Source organism: Puma concolor, chromosome D4, assembly GCF_028749965.1.
Source record: "Puma concolor isolate L17-30 chromosome D4, mPumCon1.1.hap2, whole genome shotgun sequence".
Taxonomy (NCBI): Eukaryota; Metazoa; Chordata; class Mammalia; order Carnivora; family Felidae; genus Puma; species Puma concolor.
Genome location: NC_141679.1, coordinates 94,767,743 through 94,789,894, shown reverse-complemented (window position 1 = coordinate 94,789,894; position 22,152 = coordinate 94,767,743). Strand labels below are relative to the sequence as shown.

The 22,152-nt window shown below is 66.1% G+C and overlaps 1 protein-coding gene across 1 annotated transcript; it reads left to right on the top strand.

The window, feature by feature from the left end:
- The first annotated feature begins 81 nt into the window (after positions 1 to 81).
- ABCA2 (ATP binding cassette subfamily A member 2) lies at positions 82 to 20,267 on the top strand. Its single transcript, XM_086684570.1, has 48 exons — positions 82 to 240; positions 3,949 to 4,042; positions 4,997 to 5,108; positions 5,186 to 5,349; positions 5,660 to 5,787; positions 5,989 to 6,087; positions 6,417 to 6,635; positions 6,972 to 7,345; positions 7,590 to 7,749; positions 8,519 to 8,647; positions 8,774 to 8,941; positions 9,010 to 9,106; positions 9,565 to 9,738; positions 9,815 to 9,917; positions 9,998 to 10,112; positions 10,344 to 10,534; positions 10,732 to 10,882; positions 10,955 to 11,159; positions 11,290 to 11,454; positions 11,544 to 11,724; positions 11,821 to 12,033; positions 12,130 to 12,326; positions 12,414 to 12,596; positions 12,830 to 13,014; positions 13,148 to 13,268; positions 13,549 to 13,782; positions 13,865 to 14,071; positions 14,325 to 14,427; positions 14,547 to 14,866; positions 14,939 to 15,152; positions 15,245 to 15,350; positions 15,447 to 15,558; positions 15,645 to 15,705; positions 15,779 to 15,953; positions 16,127 to 16,242; positions 16,322 to 16,469; positions 16,545 to 16,668; positions 16,790 to 16,922; positions 17,046 to 17,163; positions 17,439 to 17,617; positions 17,689 to 17,830; positions 17,904 to 18,038; positions 18,122 to 18,225; positions 18,320 to 18,412; positions 18,504 to 18,606; positions 18,698 to 18,835; positions 18,912 to 19,118; positions 19,518 to 20,267. The coding sequence occupies exons 1-48, from the start codon at positions 175 to 177 to the stop codon at positions 19,551 to 19,553; spliced, it is 7,302 nt and encodes a 2,433-aa protein (XP_086540696.1). The 5' UTR covers positions 82 to 174; the 3' UTR covers positions 19,554 to 20,267.
- The last annotated feature ends 1,885 nt before the right edge of the window (positions 20,268 to 22,152 follow it).

Sequence of the window (22,152 nt, the reverse complement as noted above, 5' to 3'; positions counted from 1 at the left end):
CGCCTTTAAGCGGGGGCGGTGCGGGCAGGGGGCGGAGCCAGCGCGGAGCCGGTCCCGGACGCCCGAGGCCCCGCCCCGCGCGGGCGATGCCGAGCGGCGCGGCGGGCGGCGGGGCCGGCGGGGCGCGCAGAGGAGCGGGCCGCGGCGCGAGGGCGGCCGGAGCGCGGCCCCGCCATGGGCTTCCTGCACCAGCTGCAGCTGCTGCTCTGGAAGAACGTGACGCTGAAGCGCCGGAGCCCGGTGAGCGACCCCGCGCGCCTCCCGGCCTGCCCCGAGCGAGAGGGCGCGCGCACCGGGGCCGGCGGCGCGTTTTCCGCGCGCACGTGCGGCCGGGCGCGCGCAGACCCCGGGCGGGCTCTGGGGGCGGCGGGCCCGAGACCCCTTCTCGCCGGACCCCGCCCGCCCTGGCCGGCTCCGGCCTCTGGCCTCCGGCCTCTGGGGAGGGGGCTCGGCCGTGCCCAGCCCGCGGCCCGCTCCCGCTGACATTCGCGGTGCTCGGCTGAGTCACGGGATGGGCGCCCTGCGCGGCGCGCTCTTGGGGTCTAGCTGCGCGAGTAGGGGGGCGAGCGGTCCCAGGACCCTGGGGTCGCGGGAGGCCCTGGTTCCGGGGACAGAGGACAGGCATGGGGGGACTCTGTCCAGCCCAGAGTCTCCTTGGCCTCTGGGCCCAGCCCCCCTGGAGTCCCTGCAGGGACCCTGCCCCTTCCCTCCCTGCACCACCCCTCTGCCCTTGGGCAGACACCTCTCTTCCTCCTCCTCCTCCTCTTCCTCCTCCTCTTTTTCACCCTTCCCGAAAGTCCCTTAGCCTGTGCTCCTGCCTTCTTACCAATGGGAATGTCCTTGCTGTGGCAGCATCGGCCAGCCTGCAGCCCTGCACCCTTTTGTCCTTTGGGGCAGTCCTCCCTGAGGCCGATCCGCCTTCTGGTCTCCCCAGCCCCAGCTTCCTTTGGGAGCCGGATCCTGCTATTTGGAGATGTGACCTCCAAGCACCCCAGCTGTCCGCCCGTGCCTGGGGTGGCCAGGGGCCTGAGGGTACAGGACACAGCAGCTGTCAGGGGCAGAGGCCCTGGTGAGGAGCCAGCCTGGGGCAGAATGGGTACCATCACGCCGGCCCTCACTGCTCTTGCCCCGGGAAGGGCAGGGCCATCTCCTGTTGTCCTGCCCAGCCGACAGCAGCACATGCACCAGAGAGGCCTGGGCAGCTCTGGTTTCTGAATGGGCCCTGGGGATTTTCCACAGTGAGGCCCAGAGCAGGCTGGGGTCCAGAGTGGGGGCCCGAGGAGGAGGCATCCCCTTGCCCACCTGGGGCCCAAGAGGCTCCTCTCCCACCTGACTCTGAGCCCGGTGGGGCTGATGAGCCTCTGCATGGGTGCCTCCTTGAGAAGGGCTCTGGAGTGCATAATCAGAAGCCCAGGGCTGCAGGCAGGGTGGGGTGGCCATCATCACCATGGCTGGCAGGAGTGCCCTGGGCACCTGAGCCTGGCAGGGAGCCGGGGTTGAGTACACTCCCTGCCCACGTGCCTGGGGCTGGCTGGCACCGGGTCCCATGGGTCAGGCCTGCAGCCTCTGGTGCACCTTCCCCTGCTTCAGAGTTGGGTTTACTAGGGGCACCAGGGCAGGGCTCAGGGGAGGAAGGGAGACTGGGATGTGGGCATTAGCATTATCCCCAGGGTTCTCAGCAGGAAGGGCCCCCAGGGGCTGGGAACAGAGCCTAGAATGATGGTCCCTGTATCCACTGGAGACCTCAAGGCTCAGGGAAGGGAGCAGCAGCTTGTGGGGCACCTGGCAAGCAGCTGGGAGGTGCCTTCTGCCAGATACCCGGGAGTGGCCCCCACCTGCTAGGTTGGGCCTTCCCTAGAGTCTTCCTGTCCCCTGCCCAGCGGCACCACCAGGGACTGGTTGGGCCACATGGAGGTCCTCGGCCTGAGGCCACAGCAAATCAGAAATTCCTCCTCCAGGGTGGCTAAGGCCTTGCTGGGCTTGCGCCGCGGGGCTGGGGCAGGGGCTGGCCAAGTGCCTGGCCCACTCCTCCTGGCCCCCCACTTTCCTGGGGAGGTTTTGGGCTTTGGAGTTGGACCTGCGGGCTTGGCCAACAGAGGTTCTGCTCTGCGTTCTATGCGCTTCTCTGGGGGAGGGCTTGGTTCGGAGGGAAGGGACCAAGGCCCTCTGTACCCCACTCTTTCACTCTTCGCATCTCTGTGCCTTGGTTTCTCCATCTGAGTGTCGCCTATCGCCTCTTAGCTGGGACGGGTCTGCCCTGCTGTAGGGACAGCTGTAGCCTCACCCCTGGGGTCAGGGTCAGGCCGCTCCGTTCGGGTCTCCTCTGTTCTCCCCTTGACACAGCAGGAGGTGGCTCAGGCCCAGAGTGGGCACCCAGGCCCCGGCAACACCATGGGGGCACTGGGCTAGTCTCAAGGGACTGGGGTTTAACCACCTTGCCGGCCGCGGGTGGGGTGCCCAGGTGGGGCTCCCAGGTGGGGCCTAACCTGCACTGCCTGCCTGTAACCAGATGCCCCTCTGGCCGCCCGCCCGCCCGCCAAGCAGGCCTCCCTCCTCCCAGCAGCTCCTGCGCGGCTGTTGCTATAGCAATGAGGAGGTAGCCGCGGCCTGTTGCTGCAGTTACGTGGTGGAGGTGCCCGGTGGCAGGGCGGGTGTGGGTGGGGCTGGCACCGCGGCCGCGACCCCGCGCTCCTGCGTCGCCACTCGCATGCAGCCACCCTCACTCTGTGCCCGTCCCCAGCCCCGTGGCTGCCCGTGGTGCCTCTCCAGCTAGCCCTGGGAGGGGGTGGAGGCTGGCACGGGCTGGGGCGAGTGTGGGGTGCGGACACACAGTGGGGTGTTCCAGGCCACAGAGCGCGATTGTCAGAGTGCGGTAAACAGGAGCAGCTGGTCCACCCCAGGGGACCGGGAGCCCGGGCCCTGGGCCAGGCGGAACGCCACCGGGGTGGGGGCTCTGAAGCTGCTTTGGGGGCAGGGGGCGAGGAGGAAGAAAACCTGGAGCCTCTGAGAAGAGCCAGTGGGGTGGAGGTCGGGATGTGTCTTTGGGCTGAGCAGGGGGCTCCCCCTCAGGGCAGCTGGCCTGAGGTCCCGTCTCTCCACCTTCCCTCCCTGAGCCGTGAGAGGTGGGGGTGGTCACGGGAGGCCTGGGTCCCTGGGGCTGCTGGCATTTGTCTCCCACACAGAGCAGTTCCATCAGGGCTCACCTTGGCGCCCAGGCGGGGGTGGCCGGAGCAGTCCCAGGAATACTGAACAGGGGTGCTGGGGAGGGCAGGCAGGGCTGCTGAGCGCCCCCCACTGCCGTGAACCACGTTGCGGGGGGGGGGGGGGGGGGGAGGGGAAGGGGCCAGGGCGGAAGAAGGTGCCTGTGCCTCAGGGACTCAGGGCTGTCAGACCTCTGACCAGGTTTCTCTGGAGGCTCAGGCCCTGGGGCTAGAGCCATGCCTCCTCCTGTCCAGGCTTTGGGGTGTGATGACGGCTGTCACAGCCAGGAGGACTCACCCTGGGGGACTGTGGGAGCTGAGATGGGGCCCACGACCACCTCCAAGATCCTAGCCTGGGGAAGGGGAAGCTGAGCTGGGCAGATGCACGGGTCAGAGGAGACCACAAGCTGGCTGTTTTGTCTCTCCTGGCAAGTCAGTGTGGCAAACAGGACCCGGGCCAGGGGGCGGGAGACCTGGTTGGCTTGGGCCAGACAACACTCGCAATTGCGCCCTTCGAGAAGGCCCTTGAAGGAAGGGGGTGGGGCTGCAGACTCTGTTGGCCCCCAAGGGCCTGTGTTGACCTTTTGTGGCCTCTGTGGGAATATGTGGGGCCCAGGCTGGCTCTGCCTACCCGGAAGACATCTGTCTGGGGAGCGGGGGGGCTCAGGCCTGTCCCGTCCAGCCCCCGGCAGGTGGCGTGGGAGGCCAGGCTGCCGGACAGGTACCTTACTCAACCCGCCCTTTCCAGTGGGTCTTGGCCTTTGAGATCTTCATCCCTCTGGTCCTCTTTTTCATCCTGCTGGGGCTTCGGCAGAAGAAACCGACCATCTCCGTGAAGGAAGGTGAGTGTCCTTGGCGGGGGGTGCCCAGGGCACAGCTGGGGGGTCAGGGTGGGGCAGGAGGTCCTCACCGCATCACACATGCCTGTCCTGTGTGCACGCGGCCACACACGTGTCCCAGCTGCCACGCTCCCCCGCGCGGTCCCTGGCTGTGCCTCCTGGCTGGGCTAGGGGCCCGGGCCGGCCGCGGCGGCCATCCCTCACGGTTCTCCTCTGTTCTGTTTTACCCGTCCCCCGCATGGTCTCTTGTCCTCCTCCTGGGCCTGCATGCAGTCTGTAAGTGAGGCCTTCCTGGTGCAGCCTAAGCGTGCCCCAACCCCGCTTGCATTAACAGCCTTTCCAGGCCTGGCTGCGTCCCGCAAAAACCCCTCTCCGCTGTCAGGAACAGCTGGAGCACTGGGGGACGGTGGGCGGTGGGTGCTGAGTGTGCCTGGGCCACGGTGGCTCCCTTCTGGGGGTTTCCATCTCTCTGTGGGGTCGCCCGGCCCTGCTTTGCAGGCCTGGGCCAGGTCACCTGGCTGCTCCCCCAGCAGACCCCTGTGGGTTCCTGCGTCCTCTCTGCTAACCAGCTGGCCAGAGAGGTCAGAGGTCACTTCCCGGTGGGGGGGGCCCCACGTGCTCCCCTGGGCTGTGGCACCCGTGCCACACCTGAATTCTTGGGGAAGGCGTCAGGGCACTGTGGCCTTGGCTGGCTAAGGGAAGAAGGACACCCTGGGAGTTGGGGGCGGGGATGGCGAGATACCCTTTGACCTCTGACCTGCTGGGGTCCTTTGCACCAGAGCTCTTGGCCCTCTGCCCCCTGTCTGCCGCCTGAAGCTGCTTTTCCTCCCTGACTTTCTCTAAATTTCTTTATTCGGCTTCATCTCCCTTCCCTTTCTTGACTCCTTCCCCGTCTCCTGTTCCTCTGTCTCCACCCCTCGGGTCCTCTCACCTGCCCTGACCGCCAACCCCCCCCAGCTTTCTACACGGCAGCGCCGCTCACCTCTGCGGGCATCCTGCCCGTCATGCAGTCTCTTTGCCCGGATGGCCAGCGAGACGAGTTTGGCTTCCTGCAGTACGCCAACTCCACGTGAGTGCCCCCCACCCCGCCCTCCGGGAGCCCACCCCCCTGCGGAGGCCAGTGGGTGACCTCGGATGGTGGTGCAGGGTCACTCAGCTTCTGGAGCGCCTCAACCGCGTGGTGGAAGAGGGCAACCTGTTCGACCCGGCGCGGCCCAGCCTGGGCTCGGAGCTCGAGGCCCTGCGCCAGCACCTGGAGACCCTCCGCTCGGGCCCGGACGCGTGGGAGAGCCTCCCGGACAGACCTGCAGGTGCACACCGGGCCCTGGGCGGGCTGGGCTGTGCCTGTGCGGCAGGGCGGGGGTGGAGGCTGTTGAGACCTGAGCTCTGGTGTCAGCTGGGTTCAAACCCCGGCTTGGTCACTTCTGACCGTGGGCTCGCGGCTGGGCCTCCGTCTGAACCATCACTCCGAGTTCCCGGGGCAGACGTGCTCGGGTGGTCCCGGCCGAGCTGACCGCCACAGTGGCCGAGCCTGGTGCGGGGAGCTTGGCGCTGAATCTGTTCTGGGTGCCTAGACCCTGGGCCCAGCTGGCCCTCAGCGCCATCCTTCTGCCTGTCCAGTGCCCTCCTTCTCTCTGGGCTCGGTGGCCAGGGACCCGCGGGAGCTCTGGCGTTTCCTGATGCAGAATCTGTCGCTGCCTAACAGCACGGCCCAGGCCCTCCTGGCTGCCCGGGTGGACCTGCCTGAGGTGAGGTGGGGCAGGCGGCCTCTGTGAGCGCGTGTCTACTCCTGGGCAGCTGCCAGCCCTGGGCACTGAGTTCCACCCTCCTCCCCTGCTTGTAGGAATAGAAGGCACGGGGGGGGGGGGGGGGGGGCGGGGCTCTGAGGCAGCCCCCGGGGCCAGGCTGTGGCACCTCCTGGCCTGAGCCATGCCCCCTTTACACCCCAGGTCTATCACCTGCTGTTTGGCCCTTCGCCTGCCCTAGATGTGGGTTCAGGACTCCCCAGGGGTCAGGAGCCCTGGAACAACCCCCTATTCCAGATGGAGGTGAGAGGGCCTCTTAGTGGGATGGGGGTGTGCTGCCTGCTTCTGCCAGAGCGGATGAAAAAATGGGTCCCCTTGATAATTCCGAGCTTCTACTGGGAAGTGAGGGAGGTCTCTGGGAGTCTGGCTGGCATGGAGAGGGGGAAGGCGGGACAGTGATGTGTGTCCATCCCCCCCCCCCCCCCCCCCCCGCTCTGTCACAGAACCTGGGCTGTCTCAGACTTGACACAGTGGGTGGTGCAGGGGGCGACCCGAGGCCTTCTTGGGTTAGGGCCTTGGTTTCCTCTGGGCTGAGGCTCCCGCCCAGCGGTTCCCCTGTGCCTCGCCCCCAGGAGATGCTGCTGACGCCTGCCCTCCTGGAGGAACTCACCTGTACTCGGGGATCCAGGGAGCTGGGCCGGATCCTCACCGTGTCCCAGGGTCAGCAGAGGGCGCTGCAGGGCTACCGGGATGCCGTCTGCAATGGGCAGGCTGCAGCCCGCGCCCAGCGCTTTTCTGGGCTGGCTGCTGAGCTCCATAACCAGCTGGATGTGGCCAGGATCGCACAGCAGGTGAGGTCCTGCCTGCCAGCTGGCCCACAGGTCCACTGTGCTGGGGCTTCTCGGTGTCCTAGGGACTCCCGGGCCCAAGGCTGTCAGTGGGGCGTGCCCATGGGTGGGTGTCCCGCGCTCCCCCAGTGACAACCATGCCTCGTGTCCCCTGCCTCACCCCGTGGCCTCACCCCAGTGTGCTTCCTAGCCCCTCGCCAATGCTCACCTTCTCTCGGGATGCCGACCCTCCCGCATCCTCTCATCCCAGCCTGTGCCCTCCCTGACCCACCTCCAGATCGGCCCCCGGCCCCTGCTCCTCCTAGGCCTGCATTTCCCCACATGCTCATTTCTCCTCAGCTGGGCCTGGACACCCCCAACGGCTCGGCTCCCCAGCAGCAGCCACCACCCCCACAGCGGCTGCAGGCGCTGCTGGAGGACCTGCTGGACGCCCAGAAAGTTCTGCAGGATGTGGACGTCCTCTCAGCTCTGGCCCTGCTGCTGCCCCAGGGTGCCTGCGCCCGTCGCGCTCCGGGGTCCCCAGCCAGCGGCCCCGGCAGGATGGCCAACGGCACGGGGGCGGCGGCGGCGGCGGGCACGGGCTCCAACTCCACAGCGGAGGAGGGGGCTCCGTCCGCTGCGGCTCCTGCCTCCTCCGACGCGCTGCAGGGCCAATGCTCTGCCTTCGTGCAGCTCTGGGCCGGCCTGCAGCCCATCCTGTGCGGCAACAACCGGTAGGTGGGCGGCAGGGAGACAGGGGTGGGGGTCTGATCCCAGGCCTGGCTCTGACCCCCCCCCCCATCTTGACACCGGGACACCCGGCTCTGTATCCCGGCCCCCGTGCCCCACCCCTTCCGATGCACCCCTCCCACGCTGAGGCCCCGCCCCGTTAGTTCTTGAGGCCCCACCTCCACCCCCACCCCTCCTCCCGGATCCAGACCCCCGGGCTCCGCCCCTCACGCCCCACCCCCACCCTAGCACCATCGAGCCGGAGGCACTGCGGCGGGGCAACATGAGCTCCCTGGGCTTCACCAGCAAGGAGCAGCGGAACTTGGGCCTCCTCGTGCACCTTATGACCAGCAATCCCAAGATCTTGTACGCGCCAGCGGGCTCCGAGGCCGACCGCGTCATTCTCAAGGTTGGCGAGTCTGGTGCGCCGTGTGCTAGAGCTGCACGTGTCTCTGGGGCAGGAGCTGAAGGAGCTGGGGTTCTGCAGGCCGGGGACCCCTGTGCCGAGTGGGGTTGCCAGAATTGGCATGGGAGGGGCGCAGCTGGCACTTGAGCACTGACTCGGCTCTGCGGGGGGAGGGGGAGAACCCACAGGGGGCGTTTAGGGTGCAGAGGCCCTTGGGGGCCGGGCATGGCCAGGGCCCGCAGTGCTGGTTTGGACAGAGGAGAGGCTGCATGTGAGGATCTCTGCAGCATCCAGTGGGTGACGATTGGGTGGGGTAGCTAGGCGGTATGGGACCAGCTGAGGGCAAGGTGTCGGTGGCCAATCCGGGGGAGTCCTGTCTGGGAGAAGTAGAAGCTAGGGCTGGAAATGGCCCCAGAAAGGGGGGAGCCTACGGAGGGGTCTTTAGGATGACCGGGGGCAGGGAGGCAAGGGCCAGGTGTCAGGACCCTGGAAGGGACATGTGGAGAAGGGCCCGACAGAGGAGGCAGGAAGGCACGGCTGGCGACGTAGGGGAACCCCGAAGCCATGTTGCCCCAGGAGCCAGAGCAGAGCCTGTTTTGTGGGGTCACTGCGGAAAGGTTGGGGAGGGGAGGGTTTCGAGCTAGGTGGCAGTCTGGCCAGAGCAACACTGGTTTTGGGGAGGACTGGCCTGGGGGAGACAAAGGAGTGGAGTCCCCCCTTGCTGGCTGGGGTCCGCCCTGAGCCCCATGACCCGTGCCCTCACCCTCTGCAGGCCAACGAGACCTTTGCCCTTGTAGGCAACGTGACTCACTACGCCCAAGTGTGGCTCAACATCTCTGCCGAGATCCGCAGCTTCCTGGAGGAGGGCAGGCTGCAGCAACACCTCCACTGGCTGCAGCAGGTGCCGGGGGTGCTGGGCGGGGGTGGGCTGCAGAAGGTGGGGGAGGGGTGCTGGGCCGGGGTGGGGTGGGCGGAGCCCCCTGTGTCAGCCCCGCCCCCCTGAGCCAGGCTTCCCCCCCCCCCCCAGTATGTGGCGGACTTGCGGCTGCACCCCGAGGCATTGAACCTGTCGCTGGAGGAGCTCCCGCCTGCCCTGCGCCAGGACAATTTTTCGCTGCCCAACGGCTCCGCGCTCCTGCAGCAGCTGGACACCATTGACAACGCGGCCTGCGGCTGGATCCAGTTCATGTCCAAGGTGGGGTGCGTGGCCCCTCGGGCTCCACTGGGGCCGGGGGCCGGCTCCAACAATGCCCCTCCCCTCAGGTGAGTGTGGACATCTTCAAGGGTTTTCCCGACGAGGAGAGCATCGTCAACTATACTCTCAACCAGGCCTACCAGGACAATGTCACCGTGTTCGCCAGTGAGCTGGTCCCCCTTGGGCGGGTCCCTAACTCCTGTTCTTCTGCCTCCCCCCCCCCCCCAGCCCTAGCCTCGCGTCTCTCCATCACAGCCCTCCTGTCCGCTTTACCTGCCCCTGTGCTCCTTTTCTTCTTCAGCCTTGCCCCACCTTGGTCCCCCTCCTCCCTAGCCCCGCCCTACGGCTCCCCTATCTTTTCCCAGCCCCGCCCCTCACCCCCTAGCACTGCCCCAGACCCTGTACCCTGCTTCACGCCCCGCCCCCATCCCAGCCCTGCCCCTGCAACAGGTACCTTCCCAGCTCCCCGGCCCCACCTTTTCCCTGGACCTGCCCCCCTCATGCCCCAGTGGTGCTCTGGCTAGACAGTCCCCTTCGTGTCCCCGCCCCTTCCTCCCTTCACACCTTCACCCTGCAGCCAGCCTGGGCTCTGCCCCTCCACCTGCCCCTCGTCCTGTCTCCAGGCGTGATCTTCCAGACCCGCAAGGACGGCTCCCTGCCACCCCACGTGCACTACAAGATCCGCCAAAACTCCAGCTTCACTGAGAAAACCAACGAGATCCGCCGGGCCTACTGGCGGCCGGGGCCCAACACAGGCGGCCGCTTCTACTTTCTGTATGGCTTCGTCTGGATCCAGGGTGAGGGCCGCTCCTGGGGCGGCCGGGGTAGGGCCCGGCCACCCCCCCTGCCGTGGCTGACCTCTCCCACCTGCAGACATGATGGAGCGTGCCATCATCAACACCTTCGTGGGGCACGACGTGGTGGAGCCTGGCAACTACGTGCAGATGTTTCCCTACCCCTGCTACACGCGAGACGAGTGAGTGTGTGTTGGGGGGGTCGGGGGCTGGGGCTCAGGCTGAGCCCCTCCCCTCACGCCCCGGCCCCGACCCCCCCCAGCTTCCTGTTTGTCATCGAGCACATGATGCCGCTCTGCATGGTGATCTCCTGGGTCTACTCAGTGGCCATGACCATCCAGCACATCGTAGCAGAGAAGGAGCACCGGCTGAAGGAGGTGGGGGGTGGGGGGGATGGAAGGGAGGTGAGGAGGGGGGAGGGGGGGATGGGGCAAGGATAGAGGCAGGGGGACCAGTGAAGGTGGAGGGGAGACTGTGGGCACCTCTCCTTCCCTGGGCCCGGCTGGTAGGGCAGAGACCCGTCATTCCTTCGTGGCACCCCATCCCAAGGCCTCCTGCCTGCATTCCGCCCCCCCCCCCCCCCCCCCCCCCCGGCCACCTGCCCACAGGTGATGAAGACAATGGGCCTGAACAACGCCGTGCACTGGGTGGCCTGGTTCATCACGGGCTTTGTGCAGCTCTCCATCTCTGTGACGGCCCTCACGGCCATCCTCAAGTACGGCCAGGTTCTCATGCACAGTCACGTGCTTATCATCTGGCTCTTCCTGGCGGTCTACGCTGTGGCCACCATCATGTTTTGGTGAGCACCATGGGGCTGGCAGGGGGCTGGCAGGGAGCCTTGCTGGGCCCTGGCAGAGTGCCTCTTGCATTCACCCAGAAAACACAGAAACAGCCCTTCTGGAGCTCCTCTGTACCCCGGGAGGTGGCGCCAGGAGGGCTTTGGGCTGTGCCCTAAGGGTCGGGTGTGGCTGATGGCCGTGGCCCCACCCACCCTAGCTTCCTGGTGTCTGTGCTGTACTCCAAGGCCAAGCTGGCCTCGGCCTGCGGTGGCATCATCTACTTCCTGAGCTACGTGCCCTACATGTACGTGGCGATCCGCGAGGAGGTGGCCCACGATAAGATTACCGCCTTTGAGAAGTGCATCGCGGTGAGGATCGGGATGGTTGGGAGTGGGGCGGGGTCCATCCTCCTTCCCCCGCTGACACCACTGTGCCCTCAGTCCCTGATGTCCACAACAGCCTTCGGCCTGGGCTCCAAGTACTTTGCCCTGTACGAGGTGGCAGGTGTGGGCATCCAGTGGCACACGTTCAGTCAGTCGCCTGTGGAAGGTGATGACTTCAACCTGCTCCTGGCCGTCACCATGTTGATGGTGGACGCGGCCGTCTACGGGGTGCTCACGTGGTACATCGAGGCGGTGCACCCAGGTACCAGCTGACCCTTTGCAGGGGGAAAGGAGAGGGTGTGTGGCTCCCTAGGGGGTGCACATGGCCTGGGGTGGACCTGACACCAGGCCCTGGGTCAGCCTGCCTTCTGCACCACCCCCCCAACCCCTAGGCATGTACGGGCTACCCCGGCCCTGGTACTTCCCACTGCAGAAGTCCTACTGGCTCGGCAGCGGGCGCACAGAGGCGTGGGAGTGGACCTGGCCATGGGCTCGCGCCCCCCGGCTCAGCGTCATGGAGGAGGACCAGGCTTGTGCCATGGAGAGCCGGCGCTTGGGTGAGGCGGGCACCCAGGGGGCGGCTGGGGCAGTCACTGGGGTTGGGGGACCCCGGGGCGTCCTCAGCTGACCCGCGGCCCTCTTGCAGAGGAGACGCGGGGCATGGAGGAGGAGCCCACCCACCTGCCGCTGGTGGTCTGTGTGGACAAGCTCACCAAGGTCTACAAGAACGATAAGAAGCTGGCCTTAAACAGGTTGAGCCTGAACCTCTACGAGAACCAGGTGGTGTCCTTCCTGGGACACAACGGGGCTGGCAAGACAACGACCATGTGAGTGTCAGTGCAGGGGGTGGGTCCTCACCAGGTGGGCAGCAGGGTGGGGCTCCCGGCAGGAGGTGGGGGTCGTGACCCTGCCCACCCGCCCAGGTCCATCCTCACGGGCTTGTTCCCGCCGACCTCGGGTTCGGCCACCATCTACGGGCACGACATCCGCACGGAGATGGACGAGATCCGCAAGAACCTGGGCATGTGTCCGCAGCACAACGTGCTCTTTGACCGGCTCACGGTGGAGGAGCATCTCTGGTTCTACTCGAGGCTCAAGAGCAGGGCCCAGGAGGAGATCCGCAAGGAGATGGACAAGTGGGTGGGGTGGGGGCGGGGCTCCGGGGCGGTGGCGGGAGCCCGCGTGCGCCCCTACATGCGCGTGTGCCCCTACATGCGCCGCCCTGCCCGCAGAATGATCGAAGACCTGGAGCTGTCCAACAAGCGGCACTCGCTGGTGCAGACGCTGTCCGGCGGCATGAAGCGCAAGCTCTCCGTGGCCATCGCCTTCGTGGGCGGCTCCCGCGCCATCATCCTGGACGAGCCCACCGCCGGCGTGGACCCCTACGCGCGCCGAGCCATCTGGGACCTCATCCTGAAGTACAAGCCGGGTGAGCCGAGCGTGGGGTGGGTACAGGCGGCCCCGGCCGGCCCCACCCAGCCCAGCGCCCTGAGCCTGGTCCCTCACCCCCCTCCAGGCCGCACTATCCTGCTGTCCACCCACCACATGGACGAGGCCGACCTGCTGGGGGACCGCATAGCCATCATCTCCCATGGGAAACTCAAGTGCTGCGGCTCCCCGCTCTTCCTCAAGGGCGCCTATGGGGACGGTTACCGCCTTACTCTGGTCAAGCGGCCTGCTGAGCCTGGGGACCCCCAAGGTCTGTGCTGAGACTGCCTGAGCCGGCCTGGGGTCCCCCTCTCCCAGGACCCCCTTTCCAAGACCAGTGAGCTCGAGGGGCGGGCCCTCAAGGCTTACCTTAGTGAGCCTGGGGTGCCTGGTCCCTCTCCTCGGTCCTCCTCTTGACCTGGCTGGGCTCCCCCGTAGAGGATCCCCCTCCCCCAGCCCCCCACCCCCCTGGTGAAGCTCTTCTCCATTCCCCACCCCTCCTAGAGCCAGGGCTGACGTCCAGCCCCCCAGGCCGCACCCAGCTGAGCAGCTGCTCAGAGCCCCAGGTCTCCCAGTTCATCCGCAAGCACGTGGCCTCCTGCCTGCTAGTCTCCGACACGAGCACAGAGCTCTCCTACATCCTGCCTAGCGAGGCCGCCAAGAAGGGGGCTTTTGAGCGCCTCTTCCAGGTATGGGGTGGAGTGAGTTCCAGGGCGGGGCGCGGAGGGGGCGGGGTCGTGGTGGTGGTGGTGGTGGTGGAGTGGGCTCCAAGGCGGGGCGCGGAAGGGGCGGTCCCTGCCGCATCGGGTCACCCTTTCCCAGCATCTGGAGCGCAGTCTGGACGCTCTGCACTTGAGTAGCTTCGGGCTGATGGACACGACGCTGGAGGAGGTGTTCCTCAAGGTGTCAGAGGAGGACCAGTCTCTGGAGAACAGTGAGGCAGGTGGGAGCCCCGCTCCACCCCACCTGACCTTGGACCCGCAGCTGTCTGCCCACTCTAGCCTGGTCTCTGGGGACCAAGGATTCTGGGTGGGAATAAGGTGCCAGGGTTCCCTGCCAGGCTGGCTCTGGGGCTGAGGAGCCTGGGTAGGTGGGTGGCCATGGGAATTGGGGCGCCCCAGGGTGAGGTGGGGTGAGGGTCTTGGTGGGTGAGCATGGGGACTGGGGGTGGCACGCTGGTCTCAGTCCCCCTTGTCCCCTCCCTGGCCCCTGTGCTGTGGCAGATGTGAAGGAGTCCAGGAAGGATGTGCTCCCAGTGGCGGAGGGCCCGTCGGGGGAGGTGCACGTTGGCGATCTGGCCCGGAGCACAGAGCTGGCCCAGTCACAGGTGTCACTGCAGTCCGCGTCCTCGGTAGGCTCCACCCGTGGAGACGAGGGGGCCACCTACGCAGATGTCTATGGCGACTACCGACCCCTCTTCGACAATGCGCAGGACCCCGACAACGTCAGCCTGCAAGGTGGGGGGTGCGGCTGGCTGGGGCTGGTAGGGTCCCTGGAGGGTGGTGTCGGGCCGCCTGCTCAGCCCCCCTCCCTGTGCAGAAGCTGAGGCGGAGGCCCTCTCGAGGGTCGGCCAGGGCAGCCGCAAGCTGGAGGGCTGGTGGCTGAAGGTGCGCCAGTTCCACGGACTCTTGGTGAAGCGTTTCCACTGTGCTCGCCGCAACTCCAAGGCCCTGTCTTCCCAGATCCTGCTCCCCGCCTTCTTCGTCTGCGTGGCCATGACTGTGGCCCTCTCCGTCCCTGAGATTGGTATGGCCGTTGGGTCAGGCAGCGTGCTGGGGGGACCAGAGCCCCACTGCAGTGGGGCTGTGGCTCTTCCCCGCTCCTGGACCGCCCGCTCTGGGCCTGGCGGGCACACTTGGGGGCTTACTGGGGACTCGGGCCTCCTCAGGGCCAGGCCCCCAAGCTCCAACCCTGTGGGTATTGGGAAGAGGGGACTGAGGCCTGGGGGCCGCCAGCAGGCAGTCAGAACCTGCTCAGGTTTCCTCGTGCATCCTGCCAGGTGACCTGCCCCCTCTGGTCCTGTCACCCTCCCAGTACCACAACTACACCCAGCCCCGTGGCAACTTCATCCCCTATGCCAACGAGGAGCGCCAGGAGGACCGGTGAGGCCATCTGCGGGGCAGCTGTGGTGGACAGGGGCCGGGTGAGGGAGGGGAAGGTGGGCGGGCACTCATCCCCCTCCCCCCCGCCCAGGCTGGGCTCACACCGCGGGTTTCCACAGATTGCGACTGTCGCCGGATGCCAGCCCCCAGCAGCTTGTGAGCACGTTCCGGCTGCCGTCGGGCGTGGGCGCCACCTGCGTGCTGAAGTCTCCGGCCAATGGCTCGCTGGGGCCCACGCTGAATCTGACCAGTGGCGAGTCACGGCTGCTGGCCGCGAGGTTCTTCGACAGCATGTGCCTGGAGTCCTTCACGCAGGGGCTGCCGCTGTCCAACTTCGTGCCGCCCCCACCCTCACCTGCTCCGTCCGACTCCCCTGTGTCCCCAGAGGAGGATCCCCTGCAGGCCTGGAACGCTTCCCTGCCACCCACCTCTGGGCCAGGTATGGGCCCGCCAGGCTGCCGGGGGGCGTGGGACGGCACGGACCTAAGCTGACTGCCGGCTGTACCCGCAGACAACTGGACGTCAGCACCCTCCCTACCGCGCCTGGTGCGGGAGCCTATCCGCTGTACCTGCTCTGCGCAGGGCACCGGCTTCTCCTGCCCGGGGGGTGTGGGTGGGCGCCCGCCCCAGATGCGGGTGGTCACAGGAGACATCCTGACCGACATCACTGGCCACAACGTCTCCGAGTACCTGCTCTTCACCTCTGACCGCTTCCGGCTGCACCGGTGAGTCAGGTGGGGGTTCGTGCCAACTGTGGGCGAGGGGGCAGACCGCCCACTGCACGCCTGGCCTCACGCCGCTCGACCTACCCGCCCAGGTATGGGGCCATCACCTTTGGCAACGTCCAGAAGTCCATCCCAGCCTCGTTTGGTGCCCGGGCCCCAGTCATGGTGCGGAAGATTGCGGTGCGCAGGGCAGCCCAGGTGAGCGGCACAGCCCCGGGCCCTGCAGCGTCCAGCTGTGGCCGGCATGCTGCAGGGACCCACGGTGCTCTAAGGGCGTTTCTGCGTCCCTCCCAGGTTTTCTACAACAACAAGGGTTATCACAGCATGCCCACCTACCTCAACAGCCTCAATAACGCTATTCTGCGTGCCAACCTGCCCAGGAGCAAGGGCAACCCGGCAGCCTATGGTGAGCCTGGCTGGGCTGGGCTGGGCTGGGGGCCGGGCAGGGTGGGCATGGAGCAGGTCCCTGAGGCTGCCCTCCCCTGTCTGCAGGCATCACCGTCACCAACCACCCCATGAACAAGACAAGTGCCAGCCTCTCCCTGGATTACCTGTATGTATGCAGGCGGGTGGGGGGGGGACGAGGTGCGGGTGCTGGGCAGGGCTGATGGCTGCCTTGCCCCCAGGCTGCAGGGCACAGATGTGGTCATCGCCATCTTCATCATCGTGGCCATGTCCTTCGTGCCAGCCAGCTTCGTGGTCTTCCTGGTGGCTGAGAAGTCGACCAAAGCCAAGCACCTACAGTTTGTCAGTGGCTGCAACCCCGTCATCTACTGGCTGGCCAACTACGTGTGGGACATGGTGTGCTCCTCCTGCATGGCTGAGGGGGGTTCCCTCTGCCCCTAGACCCCTGCCGTCCCCTCCCCCTGTCTCCGGCCAGGCCCACTGGTTCTGGCCCCAGCACCCCCCCAGCCCCACTCCTGGACCCCTCACCCCTGCTCCTGGGCCCTCACCTGCCACTCTTGCTCTGGTAGCTTAACTACCTGGTCCCAGCCACCTGCTGCGTCATCATCCTGTTCGTGTTCGACTTACCGGCCTACACGTCACCCACCAACTTCCCCGCCGTGCTCTCTCTCTTCCTGCTCTATGGGTAAGGGGGAGGGGGCTGGGAGGAGGGCCTGGGGTGGGGGCGGGCTCCCCGTGACGGCCTCCTGCCCGCCTGCCCGCAGGTGGTCTATCACCCCCATCATGTACCCAGCCTCCTTCTGGTTCGAGGTGCCCAGCTCCGCCTACGTGTTTCTCATCGTCATCAACCTCTTCATTGGCATCACGGCCACCGTGGCTACTTTCCTGCTGCAGCTCTTTGAGCATGACAAGGTGGGGCAGCGGGGTGGCCGGGCGTGGTGGGCAGCAGGGCCGAGGCTGTGCCCGTGACCCCCCGTCACCCTCCAGGACTTGAAGGTTGTCAACAGTTACCTGAAAAGCTGCTTTCTCATCTTCCCCAACTACAACCTGGGCCACGGGCTCATGGAAATGGCGTATAACGAATACATCAACGAGTACTACGCCAAGATTGGTGAGCGGGGTGGGTAGGCGTGCGGAGGGGGGTCCGGCCTGGCCCAGAGATTGAGGGTTCAGGCGTGAAGGACATGGCTGCCGGGGGCGCAGGCACAGGCCCTGAGCCGGCTGCCCCACAGGCCAGTTTGACAAGATGAAGTCTCCATTCGAGTGGGACATCGTCACCAGGGGGCTGGTGGCCATGACGGTCGAAGGCTTCGTGGGCTTCTTCCTCACCATCATGTGCCAGTACAACTTCCTGCGGCAGCCACAGTGAGTGGGGGAGTGCAGGGAGATGTGGGGGCCAGTGGCCGGCCGGGCACTGCCCGTCTCCCTGCCGTGGCCACAGAAAGTTGGGGAGCACTGGGTGATGACTCCGCCACCCTGTCCCCACAGGCGAATGCCAGTGTCTACCAAACCTGTGGAGGATGATGTGGATGTGGCCAGCGAGCGGCAGCGAGTGCTGCGGGGGGACGCTGACAATGACATGGTCAAGATTGAGAACCTGACCAAGGTGGGCCCATGGGGTATGTTTCCGAGCGGGGGGGGGGGGGGGGGGGGGCAGGGCCGCAGAGGGTGTACCAGGGCCCAGGTGGAGCGTGTTTCCAGAGAGGGGCGGGGCCCGGGTGGGGCATGTTTGCAGGTAGGGCGGGGCCCAGGTGTGGGGGCGGGGCCCAGGTGGGGCGTGTGTTTGCAGACAGGGGTGGAGCCCAGGGGGCGGTGTGGTTCAGGGGCCGGCCAGCCCGACTGGCAGCCCGGATGGGTGGGCTGACCCTTCCCTTCCACCAGGTGTACAAGTCCCGGAAGATAGGCCGCATCCTGGCTGTGGATCGCCTGTGCCTCGGCGTGCGTCCTGGCGAGTGCTTTGGCCTCCTGGGCGTGAACGGCGCGGGCAAGACCAGCACCTTCAAGATGCTGACGGGTGACGAGAGCACGACAGGGGGCGAGGCCTTTGTCAACGGGCACAGGTGCGGGCGGGCGGGCGCCTGGGCGGGTGGGGTGACTGCGGCCGCCGGTGCTGATGGCACTGTGTCCCCAGTGTGCTCAAGGAGCTGCTCCAGGTACAGCAGAGTCTGGGGTACTGCCCGCAATTCGACGCCCTGTTCGACGAGCTCACAGCCCGGGAGCACCTGCAGCTGTACACGCGGCTCCGTGGCATTCCCTGGAAGGACGAGGCCCGGGTGAGGGTCGCCCAAGGGGGGCGGGGCGTGGCGGGCAAGAGGGGCAGGCCCTGACGCCAGTCCTCGTCCCCAGGTGGTGAAGTGGGCCCTGGAGAAGCTGGAGCTGAGCAAGTACGCCGACAAGCCGGCCGGCACCTACAGCGGGGGCAACAAACGCAAGCTGTCCACGGCCATTGCGCTCATCGGGTACCCGGCCTTCATCTTCCTGGTGAGCCGGGGCGGGAGGCGGCCGGCCGGGCCAGGCGGGGTAGACGGGCCACAGCCGCTGAGCCTGGCGCCGCCCGCCCCCAGGATGAGCCCACCACCGGCATGGACCCGAAGGCCCGGCGCTTCCTCTGGAACCTCATCCTCGACCTCATCAAGACGGGGCGCTCGGTGGTGCTGACGTCGCACAGGTGCGCCCCCACCCCGGCGCGCCCCGCCCCTGCCCCGCGCGCCCCGCCCCCGCCCCGCGCGCCCAGCCCCAGCCCCTGCGTCTCCGCCCCGCAGCATGGAGGAGTGCGAAGCGCTGTGCACGCGGCTCGCCATCATGGTGAACGGGCGCCTGCGCTGTCTGGGCAGCATCCAGCACCTGAAGAACCGGTGAGCCGAGCCGAGGGTGCCGGCGGCGGGAGGGGCGCGGGGGGGGGGGGACGGGGGGCTCGGGGCTCGGGGCCACAGGCCTGTCCCGCAGGTTTGGAGACGGATACATGATCACCGTGAGGACGAAGAGCAGCCAGAACGTGAAGGACGTGGTGCGGTTCTTCAACCGCAACTTCCCGGAGGCTGTCCTCAAGGTGGGGCGGGGCCCCCAGGGGGTGGGGCGGGGCCCCAGGGGGTGGTGCCGGGCGGTGCGCCCAGCCGCCTCTGACCTCCCTGCGTCCCCAGGAGCGTCACCACACGAAGGTGCAGTACCAGTTGCAGTCGGAGCACATCTCCCTGGCTCAGGTGTTCAGCAAGATGGAGCAGGTGGCGGGCGTGCTGGGCATCGAGGACTACTCGGTCAGCCAGACCACCCTGGACAACGTGAGTGCCCCAGCTCGGCGCATCGGGCCAGCCTGGGCTGCACCCCGCTCACCCACCCACGCACCCCGCCCGCCAGGTATTTGTGAACTTCGCCAAGAAGCAGAGCGACAACCTGGAGCAGCAGGAGACAGAGCCCCCCTCGGCTCTGCGGTCTCCCCTGGGCCGCCTGCTCAGCCTGTTCCGGGCCCGGCCCGCCCCCACCGAGCTGCGGGCACTCGTGGCTGACGAGCCCGAGGACCTGGACACAGAGGACGAGGGCCTCATCAGCTTCGAGGAGGAGCGGGTGAGCCCGGCCTGTAGGGTCAGGGCAGCCAGGCTGGCCAGAGGGCTCAGGCTCTGCATAAGGAGAGGGCTTGGAGAGGAGTGGCCCCGGGGACTCCTGCCGCCCTGAGGGATCCGTCGGATGCTCAGGACTAGGGTGGACACAGGAGGCTCCGGGCACAGGTGGAAACAGACTGGTTGTAGACCCCGAGACACGTTGGAAACCTTGAGGGATTCCAGACACGGGCAGAGCAGAGGTGGGGTAGGGGGGAGCAGAGCCTGGGGACACAGGAGCCACCAGACTTGGCCACTGAGGGAGAACTCACGGGAGACAGAGGTGGGGGATCCAGTCCCAGGCCCGCGGGTGCGTGGGGTAGCGGACGCCTCCCCCAGCACGGCTCACCTGCCGTCTACCTACCAGGCCCAGCTGTCCTTCAACACGGACACACTCTGCTGACCGTCAGGCGCTGGCTCAAGGACACGCAGTGGGGACAGAAGTCAGGCGGTGGCCGAGGCCCCACCCTGTGCCCCCCAGTGCCCGCCACGAGGCCCTGGAGTGGGGGCCCCCTCCAGCCCCTCACCTGTCCTCAGCACTGCCTGAGGCCACTGCGCTGCCCTCCCCTGATTGTGCCAAAGGTTGGCCTGGCCCTGGGCCGCACACACCCTCACCCTGCTCTGCCTTAAAGCCTTGGGGTCTGGCCGGCCCCTAGCCTCTGCCCCCGTCCAGCTCTGCCCACCACCCCCAGGGCCACCAGGTGCCACCAGACCCTGTTGGCCGGGCCTGGCTCCTGAACGGGCCTTTCTCTGACACCCGAGACTGATGGGCCGGCCTGGGGCTGAGGATGGGGACTGGGTTAGGTCCCGCCCCCGGCCCTTATTTATTTTGCTGTAGGAAGAGGCCCCCTCATCCTGCTCTCATTTGGGCAAGCCCCCACCTGAGGGAAGCCGTGGGCATGGGCCAGGGAGGGGCTGCCTCAAGGGGGTGGGCTGGGCAGCAGGAACGGAGAAGCTGCCCCGCTGGCCAGACGAACAGCCGGATCCCCTCCCCACCCCTGCCCCCTGCCATTGCTCTCTCCCACCCAGCTTGGCCCCCTGCACACCCACCTGCCCGGGAGCCAGACCTGTACATAGCGCACAGATGTTTGTTTTAAATAAATGAACAAAAAAACCAGCGCCAGCCTGCGTGTGTGGAGTGGGGCGTTGGGGTGAAGATGGGCCCGGTTGATGCTGGTATGGCCCCTGCCCCACAGGTGCATCTGCAGCATCCCGGAGTGGTGGGCCCAGCGTGAGGGGAAGGTGGCTGGGTTAGCCTGGGGTGGGGGGGTGGAGGGCCCTCATCCCTGTAAATAGCTGTTGCTACAGATGGGGAGACTGAGGCGGGGGCTGTCCATCACCCCTCTCCCCTGCCCCGCCTACATAGCCTAGACTGCCTGCCCGGAGGCAGGTCCTGAATGGGCTGCTCTGAGCCACGGTTGCCCGCCCTTCGGGCCTGTGCTCCCTGAGGCCTAGACCCTGGGCCCCGTGCCCACTCAGGGCCCATGGGCAGTGTGCGCTGGGCTGTGTCCCTCTCACCCAGGATGTGGGAGGGCTCTCAGGAGGAGGTGGTCTCTGGGCTGAGACTGGCGTCCCGGTGGAGCGTGTGCAAAGGTTGGGGGCAGTGTGGGGACTCCCAGGGACTGCAGGGCTCGGTGGCAGTGGAGCCTGGAGACAGTGGGGCCACAAGGAAGGATCCCAGAGCCCGCACCGCTCAAGCTTGGCCGTGGGCAGTCTCCCATCGGAGACCCCTTCTAGGGGGCTGGAAGGGACACAGAAGTTTCCGTGGGAGGACGGAGGGCCATGGGAACAGCTTGTCTCCCAAAACTTTTTACCCCAGGGGGTGGCTGCAAAATGTCAGGTTTCTAACGAGTTCATCTTTTCTGCATTTATTAGCTGGCATTTTGCTTAAAGATTTCCACTTTTAGAAACATATCATTGTGGATTCACGGCTTTTTTAAAAATCACCATGTTACCGTCATTGCTATCCTCTAAGTTTTTTCGAGTTCACTTATTTTGAAAGACAGAGTCACACAGGAGAGGGACAGAAGGAGAGAGAGAGAGGGAGAGAGAGACTCCCAAGCAGGCTCCATGCTGTGAGCACAGAGCCCGACAACGGAGCTCGAACGTCATGACTAGAGCCAAACTCAAGAGTCGGACACTCAACCAACTGAGCCACCTAGGTGCCCCACTAATATTTTCAATGTACATAGTATTTACTGTCTTAGCCATTTATAAGTGTACAATTCTGCCATCTTTCTTATGCTCAAACTGCCCCAGATGTGGCCGGTGGGAACCCCTTCGTGGTGGCTTCTGTGTCCTTTTGACTTGCCCTGGACATTTTTTGGAGCACTTCTTTTCTGTTACAATTTCCAGGCCTGCTTATTACCTCCCTGACCCATGTCTGGATTCAGCAATTTTCCAAGGAGCCCCGTTTCTTTGGGGGGAAATGGGTTTTGAAACCCCCATCTGGACTCTGGCTGTGCCCACTGCTCCTTGGCTCTCTCAGGGGGCAGAGCTCCTGCTCAGATCCCAGTGCCCCCCAGTCCTCCCCCCCCCCATAGTGTCCCCGACAAGTCTGTTAAAATGTCACCAGGAAGGGCCCACAGACAGGGCTCAGGAGAGAAATGTTTCTAATGTGTCACGTCCTGGGACTGTGGGCCGAGAACCGTCCCCAGGAAGGAAGAGAAGGACGTGAAAAGACAAGGACAGCAGGCCCCCGGGCCCCTCCAGGGGCTGCTCTGTGGATGTGGCCGGGGCACTGTCAGGGAGGTTTATTCAACGCCCAGTAGGTCATGGGTCAGTTAGGGCTGGTGACCGTGAGCTTCTGGTCTCATTTATTTAAAAACATTTACTAGGAAATCATGGTAGAAAATTCAAAAGTCGGAGGACATCCTCGTGGCTTTTTCCGAAAGCTCAGGGCACAGACTCGCAGTGACTGCTATGTAGTGCTTTTCAGTTTGCGGGGCTCTTCTCTCACTGGTCTTTGCTAGAGCCGTGAATCACCGCTGGAAGCCACAGAG